We start from the raw sequence: 12,431 nt of genomic DNA, 5'->3' as shown, positions 1-12,431 counted from the left end.
TCGTAACAATAAGCTATTATAAAGTATTGAATTTGGATGGGATTGGTGTTTTCTGTCATTTTCTTTTGCAAAATATGCTTATGTCTAACCTTTGACCCTTAATCAAACAATGGTGGACTTGTGTCAGTCCGAAGTTTGTTTCCTCAAATTCCTGACTGAAAAGATCGCCCAACTTTCGCCTGAACGGCCCCTTCTCGTCAGATTTCACCATAATATCAAATATTCATAATCTCTACATTTCAGAGGTACGTCTTTCATTACTCTTGGTGTCCCAGAGCTTGCCGGAATCTTTCTGTTTTGATGACAAGTCCACGTTATTTGGGACACAAATTTTGGTCTGGTACGTTTTTGTGTGGGAGGGGTGTGATCGTGCAACCTGTTTCATGTTGCGTCATCAGAAACGAAAAGACAAGTTTCACAAGATTTATTTACATATAGTGAAGTTCATTGAGAAATAGCTGGATTGTCTTACCATATGAAATAATTTGCCCACTTTTCCACCGTTCACAATTTATAAAACCAGCTGCCAATTACTCTCCAAGCAGAGGTTTGCATTTGGGGTTACTTTTGGCATGTTTTTGGGCTTTTTTATCGGGGTTTCTCTTTTGCACTGAATTTTTTCCTCTTTTTTTGGTGGGAAAAAAATTCAGTGCAAAAGAGAAACCCAGATTAAAAAAAACCTCTGCTTGGAGAGTAGCTGCCAATGACAACTAGCATTTAGATTTTAGGTTTCACAAATTAGTTCAATGGTTTTCCATGAGGCATACCGAGCCATTTAGCCATTTTAAATCAATGATAACTGTAACTGACCGCTTCAATTTAACATTACGCATTGTCGGGAAATTATTTGGTCAATTTAAATTTTAATTCCATGTAGCACATTTATTTATTTTAATTTATTTACTTATTATTATTATCCTGAATTCATCATTAAGCGCTAATGAAAAATTCTTCTTATTTTTGTATCTGAATAGTAGTAGGCATTTCAGTGGCAATCAAGAGACCTCAGACCTCTATGATCTTGTGTGATAGTCATTTTGCCCCCTTCTCTTTTACCATGGTGTCTACAGGTCTGTCCTTATTGTGCAAAGAAAAACATGTACAACAGCAGCTGTCAAGGAGTTCATGTTTTGAAAAAAACACACCGGTGAAAACATCAAAAGCTATGATATGTAGATGTGATTAGTGACTTTAGGACTTCATTTTTGATGGAGGTACATGTAAAACTACCCCTGTGTCTGCATTGTAGCTATGAAAGATTTATAAAATGTTTTTTGTGTCTCCTCCAGCCAGAAGGTTGGCCCCATGGATGACTCCCCCCCAACCTGCAGCAGTTCCACTGCCAGAGAGGAGGAACGTCTGGAGAAGGTCCTCCGGGAGGGAACCTTCCGAGACTCCCTAGTGATGGCCAAGGTGATCGACACCCATCCATCAAGTGACAGCGACAGTGATGAGGCAACTCCTGCCTCCAACAACAGAGCTCGGCGTGAAGGCAATAGGCCACAACGTGAGCAAAACGACAACACTGATGAAAAACCAAGATTATCGGGATCTGCAGACAGTCAGAAGACATCTGATGAAGGAGACAAGGTGGTGACGAGTGACCGAGATAGATCAGAAGGGGATGCTTCTGTTGGAAAGAGATGTTCAGAGGACACAGACAGGACAAGCAAAAATCCGAAGGGGATCCAAACGTATCATCATCTGAAGCCTCGACATCGGGAGAAGCAATCCCAGTGAGTGAAGTCTCGCAGGAAGACAAGAAGGCTGAAAAAGCGGGAGGTCTGAAACAAGGGTCTCCTTCTAGTGGTGAGAGCGAGTCTTCTGTGGGCTCCAGCTCAGAGTCGGGTTCAGAGTCAGACCACAACAGGAGTAATGACGGCGCTAACGGTGCAGGCCCAGACGACCGCAACCAAGTCTTCATCACCATCGAGACACCCCTCTTTGTGAGGAGCCACTACGTGTATCTGCCGAAGAAGAAGAAGACAGAAGATGCCGACAAGGAGGAGGATAAGGATGACTCTGATGCTGGTCCCAGCACGGCTGATCCTTCTGTAGGTAAGCAGGAAGATGCAGGACCCTCTAAGAGGAAGTACTCATCAGATTCTGAGTCTGAATCAGAAGGCAAGACGCCTCCATCCTACAAACGACAGAAGAGAGAATCAGATTCAGAAGAAATATCAGCTGCAGAGAGATTGCAAAGAGGTTTCAGAGCTGTTTCTGAAAATGTGGTTAAACGTAAAGATCCTGACTATGACGATAAGGAAAGAACTGTCGATCAAAAAAATGGTAGGAGTGAAACTAAGACTGAAAGCGAGAAAGAACGTATCCAAAGACCCTCTGGTTATAACGTTGATAACATGGAGGAACAGAAAGATTCATCAAAAGCGGCAACTTTGAAACGTCCCTTAGAAGATGACGACAGCAGGCAAGAATCCCCAAAGAGGAGACGACAAAGCTCTGATCCTAACGCTGGTCACCATCGGCTGAAGCTACATGTAAGGAGGGGTCTGAAACAGAAACATCCAAAAGAACTGACAAACCAATGTCTGGAGAAGATGATGACGCAAAGCCAACACCTGATCAAGCAGAGGTGGGGGACCAGGCCAGCCCTACACCACGAAGACGCAGATCTTTCACCGAGAGATACTACGAAGATGCTCCCATCCTACCTGCTGCGCCACCTGCACCTGTCCTCCCAGCTGCAACCCCCACCACTACAGCAGGTGCATCTATAGGTGCATCTGCAGGTGAGTCTACCACCGACAATGCAGCTACCGGTTCAGATACAGCAGCCACTACCGATAGCAATTCCACATCTGACAAGACACCCCCCAGGCCCCTGGGCCCGCCGTGGAACATGTACGACCCGAGAAACCCGGAGAGTTCGTCCATCCGTGGGACGAAGAAGGAGCGTTACAACCTGCGGATAGCCCAGGCGATGGTGGACAACGCCATCAACACGGTGCTGCAGGAGCTGGGCTTCTCCCCGGGGAACACGCGCAGGAAGAGGCGGCGCCGCCGGGAGAGAGAGCGGCAGCAGGCGATGGAGGAAGCCGGCGTGTCCAGCGCCATCCGGTCCCAGGGGCTGTCCATGGGGCCACACGGCGGCAGGACCACCACCACCTCCCCGGGCTGCCCCCACCACAGGCGCACGTCCGAGCTCAACGCCGGTGCCGGACCCAGCTCCGCCAGCCTTCCCGTACCGGAAAACGAGGATGAGTTTGAGAGGCTGGCAGTCTCAGAGGCAATTAGCCAGACCGGCCTGTCCAAGTCAGAAGAGTCAAAAGACGACTCTAAGGACAAAGACAGTAAATAATTACCTAGGGAATAAAGCACTATACAGCTGCACTTTCTAATATTCCTATATGTTAATGAGTCCTCACACTGACAGCATTTTTCATTGAAATACAATGTATAAAAGGATTAGAATCATGAATGACTATTATTGGAGGTTTATTGAAAGTAAATGAAAGAGAATAAACTTATGGCTCCAAACTACATTGTACTGACAGCATTACCATACTACAGACAATTTTAAAACTCTCATTGTATTATTAGTGGGCAGTTGATGACATGCATGTGTACTGTGGTAGTAAGCGATTCAAAAATGTTAGCCACCAAACCTGCCCTCTTGCATGAGATATAAATGTATTCATTATCTATTACTACTAGTTGCAGATGTAATAGAGTTCAGGGTTTGGGGACAACCTGAAGTGGTGATGGCTAACCTGGCTTTTGGCTGTCCAATTTGCAGCTTGGTTTGTAAAGTTTTTCATACAATGGATTTAGAGGCTGATCTCCAAAATAACATTTTAAGCTCTGACTTTCTAACAATTTTATATACTGTCTCACTGAGGCAGTCTAAATACTGGTATCCTCACATTGAATAAGAGATTATATTTTGCTTCAGTGTGTAATGTATGTGTTCAATTAATTGCTTTTTTTTCATGCAATTAATGTGCAGAAGATAATAGACAGTACTAGCAGTACTAAGTTTTCTTATGGAGTAATTGATTTGGAGTTTGAATTGTCAATTTTGACGGTGTATTCGAAACTATACTTTTTAGTGAGTTTGTAAATCATTTAAGCAATTCCAGTTCTGAACTTTACGATTGGTTAGGTTGTACACGTTAAATGTCTTCAAGTTCAAAGACAAATACTGGTCAGTTACTGACAGAAACACTTGATTGAATGTATTAGTACATTAGTTACATACCCAGTATATGTATCTATCTGATGTTAACAATTATGTATATCAATCAAAGATCTTGTACTTTAAAAGTTTTGTTTTATAGATCTTATAAGAAATGTAAAGATGAAAAAACCTTTGTATATATTAGGCTGAAATCATGTAAAATATTTAGGGTTTAGGTCATCCTATTGACGTAAACTCTCACGACCAGATGATGATGATTGTGTCATGTAATCAGTTGAATGTGTTGGGGAATTAGTGCCCATAGACACTGTATCTTCAAAATTAGTATGGGTTTTAAGCACTTTGGCTTTCTTTGTGCAATCTTATTTTCTGATTGCTTGAATAATATGTCATTTCTGGGTCTTAATAAGTTGCCTGCAACCTCCAGTCAACCATGAATTTTAAAAAATAAAATAATCATCCTTTGGAAACAAGCACCATCACATTTGACTAGATGACCAAGGCCTACTCTGCACTGGGAGGCAAGAGACAACTGTACTTGGTATACATGTAACTTCTATCTGTCCCGAAGGACGTTTTCCATTTATGTTTCCTTACATTGCCTCAAATGTAAACTTACCTGCTGCTGCATTAAAAAAGTTCTGATGAAACCCCAGTCCTACTGTACATGAGTGGCCATTTCTTGTAGTTAGCCGTTATGCATGGGAGAGAGTGAGTGAGCTGTTATGGGACAGAGTGAGCCATTATGGGACAGAGTGAGTGAGCTGTTATGGGACAGAGTGAGACATTATGGGACAGAGTGAGTGAGCTGTTATGGGACAGAGTGACATTATGGGACAGAGTGAGATATGGGACAGTTAGTGAGCTGTTATGGGACAGAGAGACATTATGGGACAGTGAGTGAGCTGTTATGGGACAGAGTGACATTATGGGACAGAGTGAGCTGTTATGGGACAGAATCAGATATGGGACAGTTAGTGAGCTGTTATGGGACAGAGTGAGACATTATGGGACAGTGAGTGAGCTGTTGTAGGACAGTGAGACATGGGACAGAGTAAGTGAGCTGTTATGGGACAGAGTGAGACATTATGGGACAGTGAGTGAGCTGTTATGGGACAGAGTGAGCCATTATGGGATAGAGTGAGTTAACCGTTATGGGACAGTGAGTGAGTGAGCCATTATAGGACAGTGAGCCATTATGGGATAGAGTGAGTGAGTAGGCTGTTATGGGAGAGAGAGAGTGAATGAAGTATTGGGAAAGATCTGTACGTGTGAGGTGCTTTCTACTGTTGTTAATCCATCATACCATGGAAAAGGTCTTCCAAGTTGAAACGAGATTTCATACTTCCACGTACAACATATTTGGGGTTTTGCAAAATTCAAGGTCATCCCATTTTCTGTATCCGGCCTTTTGACTTGCTGTCATTCTGTCTGTCAATCTTCCCCACACTCACATGTTGTCAACCTATGTACAGTGTCCGGACAAACACTTATCTACTCAAACCAATACTTCTGTACCCGGGAGTAATAATACTGAACAAGCTTTATTTGAGGATTTCACCTTGGTCAATATATGAAAAGCTACACTTTTGGAAGAAAAGACGTCTCCACTATCAGATAGTGTACTGTGTTACTTGAGGTACTCTCCTACCTCCAAATCATTTATAGAACTTAGGATAAAATAGTTCTACATTTGTCCATCAGTATACTGGTATATTTTTTGAAAATAATCAATGGGTATAAGTTGAACCAATTCTAAGCACTGGAGCCACTACATTCTCTCCTCAAGTTTTGCCAGCCATGTACAAAATCTAGCTTAACTATATATTATACTGAGGTCACACTTTATGAATGTGGTTAAAGATAAGAGATACAATAACATATCAAACAGAGTTGCGTAAGGTTAAGACACTTTAACCTATGTGATGATGATTAATACTCTTTCATTCTGAGAATTCTTTTGAAAAAATACTGCACCTAGGCAAAACAGTATTGATACATTTTGTACATTGCATGTCATGAATATACAACAGAAAAATATTGCTAATAGTAATATTAGGCCCAGTTCTCGAGAAATTTTTACAATCTGTTTCTTTTTTTTTATACCACTAGTCATTTGAACTGGACCTCTTGGAACGGATGAAGGCCATGCCATGGGTTCTCATGTGTGTCTTCAGAGCCGAGTCTGAATCAAACCTTTTGAAGCACACGCTACATTCGTTGTGGGGATTCGCTACTCCGTTGACGCTACTGTCTTGTTGGGAGTTTGCCTTTTCCGCATAGGCAACCATTTCTGACAGGACACTGGTCAGCTCATCCTGGTCCCGGTACTCATGTTGGACAAACAGGTGGTTTCGCAGTGCGTCCTCCGAGCGAAAGCTGGTGGAACACTCCATGCACTGTATGGAGGTGTGGTTCTGTTTGTGCTGCGGGAAGTGCTGTAGAAACTCCTCCTTCACTTCAGTGGTGAACTCGCACTTGGCGCACTGGAACCCCATCTTTGCACGTTTTGGCCTCTTTGCTGTCCCGCCTTGCTGACCCCCGTTTTTCCGACGCTTTTCGTTTCCCGTCGATACGTCTTGGTCCGGTGACACAGGCTGCTTGGGGTCAGGCATCTGTGTAAAGTCAATGTCCTCGCTAGCGATACCGTGGATGGAGACAATGTGTTTCTCCAGCATGATCCGCTTACTGTACGACATGGGTTTCTCTTTGCAATACCAGCAGCGATACACACGCTTGATCCCCTGGTGGTTGATCCGAACGTGCCTCTTCATGCTGTGGACACTTTCAAACATGCGGTTGCACATCGAACAGGGGTACTTCTTGGGCTTGCCATGTTCTTTCGTCATGTGAGAATACAGCAGGCTCGCCTTTGCAAAGGACGCTTTGCATTCGGAGCAGTTGTGGACAGTACCCTTCGTGTGGGTCTGTAGATGTTCGGCCAACAGCTCCTGACTTGCAAGCTGTCTCCCACACTCTAAACACGTGAAGACGCCTTGCCTTTCGTGAAACTTCATGTGCTTTACCAGGTTGCCTTCAGTCTTGGCGACGTAGGAGCACAAACTGCACTGGTGTTTCTTGTTGCTGCTGTCATTGTTCACTGACTTGTTGTCTCGCTGCCGACAGTCATGATCGAGCAAGTGCTGCGCCGACCCAAACTTCTGATGGCACTGGGTGCACGTGTGGGCTGTGAGGTTGACATACGAGCTGTGCGCCATTTTCTTGTGGCTCTCCATGTCTATCAGGGAGGGGAATGACGCTTTGCACAGGTCGCAAAGGACAATGTTGTCTGACATGTCGACAACGTGGCCTGTCTGCATGTGCTGCAGGAATGTTTCCCTCGGGTCGAACGACTTGTGGCACTCCAGACAGCGGAAGTGGCTGACAATGTGGTTGCTCTTGTCGTTAATGTGGGTATCTAAATGGGTGGACAGCAGGGTGGTTTGGGTGAAGACTGTGTCACACAATGGACACTTGTAGATAGATCTGTACCCGGCCACTTGGTTTCCATGTGTGTTCAGTATGTGGACCCTGATATTGGGGATGGCCTTGAATGCCATTGGGCAAATGGGGCACTTATAAAACTGCTCTGCATGCGCGCTCTGTACATGGGCTTTCAGAAGGTTAACGTGGTCGTAGACTGCTGCACAGTGTGTGCACTTGTAACCTTTTGAGCGAGCGTAATGGTGGCACGCTGTGCGGAGATGTTTTAGAAATACGCTCCGCCCACCCTTCTCCCATTTCCCACATTCCGGACACGTGTAGGGGGCTAGGTTCTTGTGAATACGCTGGTGGGCCCCCAGCATGCACTTGTTTGGGAAGAAAACTCCACACTGGGGACACAAGGAGGGAGATTTCAAGTCGGTGGTGTTCCTCTGGAAATGGATTTCCAACGAGCTGAGGCTGTTAACAATGATGCGACACTCTGTGCATGACATGGCTCCGGGCTGCGAACCCATGACCAGTTGTTGAAGGCTCGGGGAGGGCCTGGTCTGAGAGGAGGATACAGAGCTGGTGACGGTGGTCTGTACACTTTGAACGGTGGCTCTTTGAACTGTGGAGGTGCTAGCAGAGGAGACGATGGTCTGCCCTATGGAGGTGTGAACATCCGGTGGAGCGCTTGGGTTCGGCTGTCCCAGGTTCATCAACTCCTTCAGGAGCGGGGTGACGATGGCCGAAGCCAGGTTCATCTTCTTCCCCCGGTTCATGTGCAGGCGGGAGTGGGACAGCAGGGCGCACTTGTTCTGGAACAGCATGCTCTTCATGCAGATGTTGCAGTTGATGGTGATCATGATGCTCCGCCGCTGCATGTGGTGTAAGAGGCTGGTGTACAGCAGGAAGGTGTCTCCGCACTCCAAGCACTTGTGCCCGTTCTTTGGGACCGAGAGGTTGTACTTGGCCGGGACGTTCAGGTTGGGGCTGTACGTCGACACGGGGTTCGGCTTGTTGAGAATAGACGCAATGCCCAGGTTGGTCACCGTGTGCACGGTGGTCCCGCTGGGAGTGGTTCGAACTGACGCGTTCCCAGATGTCAACACTTGGGTGACCACCCTGTTGTTGAGCTGACCTGGAGACTGAACAGTTGCTGGACTAGAGACAATGGAAGTTTTTGTTGCGGTGGCTTGTGGCTGGGCCACATGCAGCTGACCCATGGCAGCAGTGGTCAGAGTCCTGACAATGGGAACAACACTGCTGCTACTGGTGGAGTTGGGAATGATGGACTGTTTCGGTACTGACTGAGCTGTCATGATGGTCCCTTGGGAAGTTCTCAGGGTGGTGATTCGGACCTTGGGAATCGAACCTTGGCCTGCCGATGCGGCCTCGCTCTCTTTCTTGTCTTTATCAGCCTGTCTCATGAGTTCTCTAAGCTGCATGGCAGCAATGGAGTTCTGGTTACCTGCAGGAACACTCTTTGCTGGCTGCTTGTCCCTTTCTGACTCATCAGTGAACTCGTCCTCAAATTCACAGTCGTCTTCAAACGTGAACTTAAAGTTCTGTTTACGAGGTCTTGTGTTGTAAGGCTTGTTAGTGCTAGTTTTGGTGTCATCAACCTGCTCCTTTGCCTTGGCAGCTGATGGCTCAGGCTTGTTGGTTGGCTTGGGGGCAATTTGCTTCACTGTTGGTGGTGTTTTGACGGTTGTCTTTTGCTCTGAGTCTGAGTTGAGAAGGTTTTTAACTTTAGCATCTCCACTAGGTTTAGCTGCGGGTTGGCTGTTGGGTACACTTTGTAGTTCTGGTGGCGACACTTTTGTTGCAGAGCTTTTTACTTCATCACATTTTGGTGGAAGCGGGTTGACTTTTTCTTCATCTCTTAGAGAGGTCACAAGTTTTTCTATCCTAGAACTGGCAGTTTCTATGCTTTTGGTAGACGTCTTTTCTTTGTCTGATGCTGGCTTTATATCTACTTTCTTCTTGGGAATGCTTGGGCTCTTCCTGGTACTAGCTACTTCTTGAGGACTTGGTGATCTATATTTCTGTTCAGATTTGAGATTATCTAAACCAGTTTCTGATTGGGTGCTTATTTTATCTAAGAATGGCTCTGATTGGTCATGCTTGATAACAGACAAGTGCTGTGATTGGTCAGGTGTTGAATCCGCGACTGGTTCTCTTTTAATGGTTACAGTGGACGAATCAGAGCCAGGTTCTGGTTTGACTGTCGGTAAATGGTAGGGTTGCTCTGATTGGTTGCTGAGGGGTTCGGCAGTTTCTTCTGATTGGTTGGTGGGTAGGTTGAAGATTGGTTCCAGTGGACTTGGCATGCGATCAGGGCTGGCATCAGGGCGGATCTCTGGAACGATGTCCCGTGTTCGCTGTAGCTGGGGCATCGGCTTGACTGGAGTGGTCAGAGTTCCTCCATCCTGGTTGTGAAAAGGGAATAATGTGATGAAAACACTATTGCAATGATTTCTTTGTTACTACAAAAGAGACCCATGATTAGACCTGAACCTGGACCTTACTTACCAGTACAGTAAAAACAACGTACATGTAGTACTACACTGTAAATCATATTTTGAAGAGCGAAATACAAGCACAGGTCTCTGTGAGTGCCACAAATTTTAAATTGACTTTAAATTCTCAGTACACTGGAATGATAAAATTATTTTCAATGCACAAGCATATGAATTTAGTTATTTTTTTTTACCTGTTGATAATAGTGTTATGACCAAGTTAGTATAATACATATAATAAGATGTCTTGTAAGTAGAAATGTCTACAATCTATTTATGCTTTGTTATGAATCCATAACAAAAGAATTGGATGTTATGGCCACTGCATAATCCAATCCACTTACAGCTAAAAAGGCACTTTGGGACATTTTTGGGACAATAGAAAAACTAATCTACATCGCAAGGTCAGCCCTTCTTTAGTTTATCAGGCACATGTCATGGCTTTTGGATCCAGGAAAGTCCCCCTGAATTTCCTGTCTACTCTGCAATTATAGTGCGCCTGGAAGTGAACATACAAGCAAAATAAAGTTGACCTAAAGTTGAAGTCATATACTTCCCAAAAATAGGTTGGGACAGTTCATCCTCACTTCGGGACAATTGAAATTTATTTCATTGGGACAGTGCTGGGACAATAGCAGGGCTCGAAATTAACGGTGTACCTACAGAATGTCAGCCCTTCTTTTGTTCACCAGGCACACATCCTGGCTTTTGGCTCCAGAAAAGTTCCCTCAAATTACCTATTTTTGTCATACAAAAGTCATACAATACTTCCGAAAAACAGGTTGGGACAGTTCATCCTCACTTCGGGATAGTTGAAATTAATATAGGGACAGTGCTGGGACAATAGTAAGATTCTAAGAAAAGTTAATTTTTCGAGGCCTGAATAGGAAGAAAACTTAATTTCGAGGCCTGGCACTACATGTATGTTCTGCCAATATGCTTGTTTAACTCTATAGTCTAAGCAAACGTCAGGAAGGCCGGACCTGGGTGAGGTTGTCCCCCCTTGACCCCTCAGCAGGAGTCTCATGGTCGGTCCCGTGCTCGAACGCGTCTTTCCCCTCCGTCATGTCAGGGATGTCAAACGCTGCCAACAGGTCGTCAAAGTCTGGGGTCTTCACGTCAGTTGCCATGGTGATGTTTTTTTTTCTGTGGAAAAAAACAGGAGCAACATTGAATAAAGCAGTGCTTCAAAAATCAAAGGCTTTAAGTAGATATAGATGGCTGTATCTTGGACCAGTTACTCAAGTAGGCTAATCCCTATTCATCCATTGACTGTCATTCATGAATGAATGAAGAATAAATGGGACTTCTTTACTAGACTTAGTACATGTTTTATGTGCTTTATGCACCCAGCCTAAAATATTGTATACGGGATTAAATTTAAAGTAATATGTAAATATAAGGCATTAGAAGGAAGTACAAATGATACATCAAGCAAGAGAACACAGGTACAAATGAACAAATACTGAAAAATGTATCTTTTTCAGTTACATATATATTCATGTATATATAAAATTACTACACATGTACATAATATACTACAATACATGTATGATGCAGTAGCTACTCTACAGCAGCCACATGTGGATACATGCAACTACTGATGGATGACAAAAGTGGTCCTCCAGGGCTCGTGACTGCGACTGATTTGGTCGCATATGCGCCCAAAATTTTGACGGTGCGACTACATTTGAAATCACGGTCGCACGGTGCGCCAATAAAAATTTTAGCCTATTCATTCCATTGTCGGCACAATCTTGTGAATTGACGATGAATTGTCGATCTCGCCATGACGCCGCAAAGAAAACACTGTCATTGGTAGAAAATCTGACACCCCACTGGCGTTTCACAGCAAAATTTTCATGTGAACAACTCCGAATGCCTTTGTTTACATCGTGAAAGCTCACCGATACTCCCGCCGGCCGCCCGCACCCGACCGCATGGTCGCGGCATGACGCTAGTTTTCGGCAGCTCGGCGGAAAAATAATCCATCCCCAGAAGAAATGTTACGCATGAAAATAACAACTACAACTTGCTTTCCTCGTTATATGAGTTTTTGAGGCCGTAAAATGTTTAAAACCGTTGAAATTTGCTCGAAAAAACGGCTCGAAAATCTACGGCGAGACTGACAAAATGGGCCTGACAAAATGGCCGACGGTGTTTCACAACAACAGTGGTCAAAGGTCAAGATAGCATCCAAATGTACAAGATACATGTACTAAGTACATATTACAAGGTGCTAAAACGAAACTTTAAACGCATAGAAAACTATTTTTTCGGCTACAACTGAAATAAAAATTCACTTATATTTTATAAGGTTAATT

General features: G+C 44.5%; 2 protein-coding genes across 2 annotated transcripts in view; one reads left to right on the top strand and one right to left on the bottom strand.

Annotated features, from left to right (window-relative positions):
* The first annotated feature begins 106 nt into the window (after positions 1–106).
* LOC109478449 (HIV Tat-specific factor 1 homolog) lies at positions 107–2,738 on the top strand. Its single transcript, XM_019779981.1, has 2 exons — positions 107–245; positions 1,297–2,738. Exon 2 carries the CDS (start codon positions 1,644–1,646, stop codon positions 2,736–2,738), a length of 1,095 nt encoding a protein of 364 aa, XP_019635540.1. The 5' UTR covers positions 107–245; positions 1,297–1,643.
* A 3,500-nt stretch (positions 2,739–6,238) lies between these two features.
* LOC109478514 (zinc finger protein 532-like) overlaps positions 6,239–12,431 on the bottom strand; it is a 10,931-nt gene continuing 4,738 nt past the window's right edge. Inside the window, exons 2-3 of the mRNA XM_019780113.1 lie at positions 11,091–11,253; positions 6,239–10,017 (exon numbers count right to left, since the gene is read on the bottom strand). Of these exons, the coding sequence (XP_019635672.1) occupies positions 6,268–10,017; positions 11,091–11,237 (3,897 nt within the window). The 5' untranslated portion in view covers positions 11,238–11,253 and the 3' untranslated portion in view covers positions 6,239–6,267. The remainder of the gene's footprint in view (positions 10,018–11,090; positions 11,254–12,431) is intronic.

This window comes from Branchiostoma belcheri, unplaced genomic scaffold (assembly GCF_001625305.1).
Source record: "Branchiostoma belcheri isolate BF01 breed outbred unplaced genomic scaffold, Haploidv18h27 scaffold44, whole genome shotgun sequence".
Classification (NCBI taxonomy): domain Eukaryota; kingdom Metazoa; phylum Chordata; class Leptocardii; order Amphioxiformes; family Branchiostomatidae; genus Branchiostoma; species Branchiostoma belcheri.
The sequence above is the reverse complement of the archived record's forward strand: the minus strand, read 5'-3'. Positions and strand labels throughout refer to the sequence as shown.

What these genes read in the sequence shown, in the direction of transcription:
- LOC109478449 (XM_019779981.1), top strand. Translation starts at nt 1,644, where the DNA reads ATGTTCAGAGGACACAGACAGGACAAGCAAAAATCCGAAGGGGATCCA.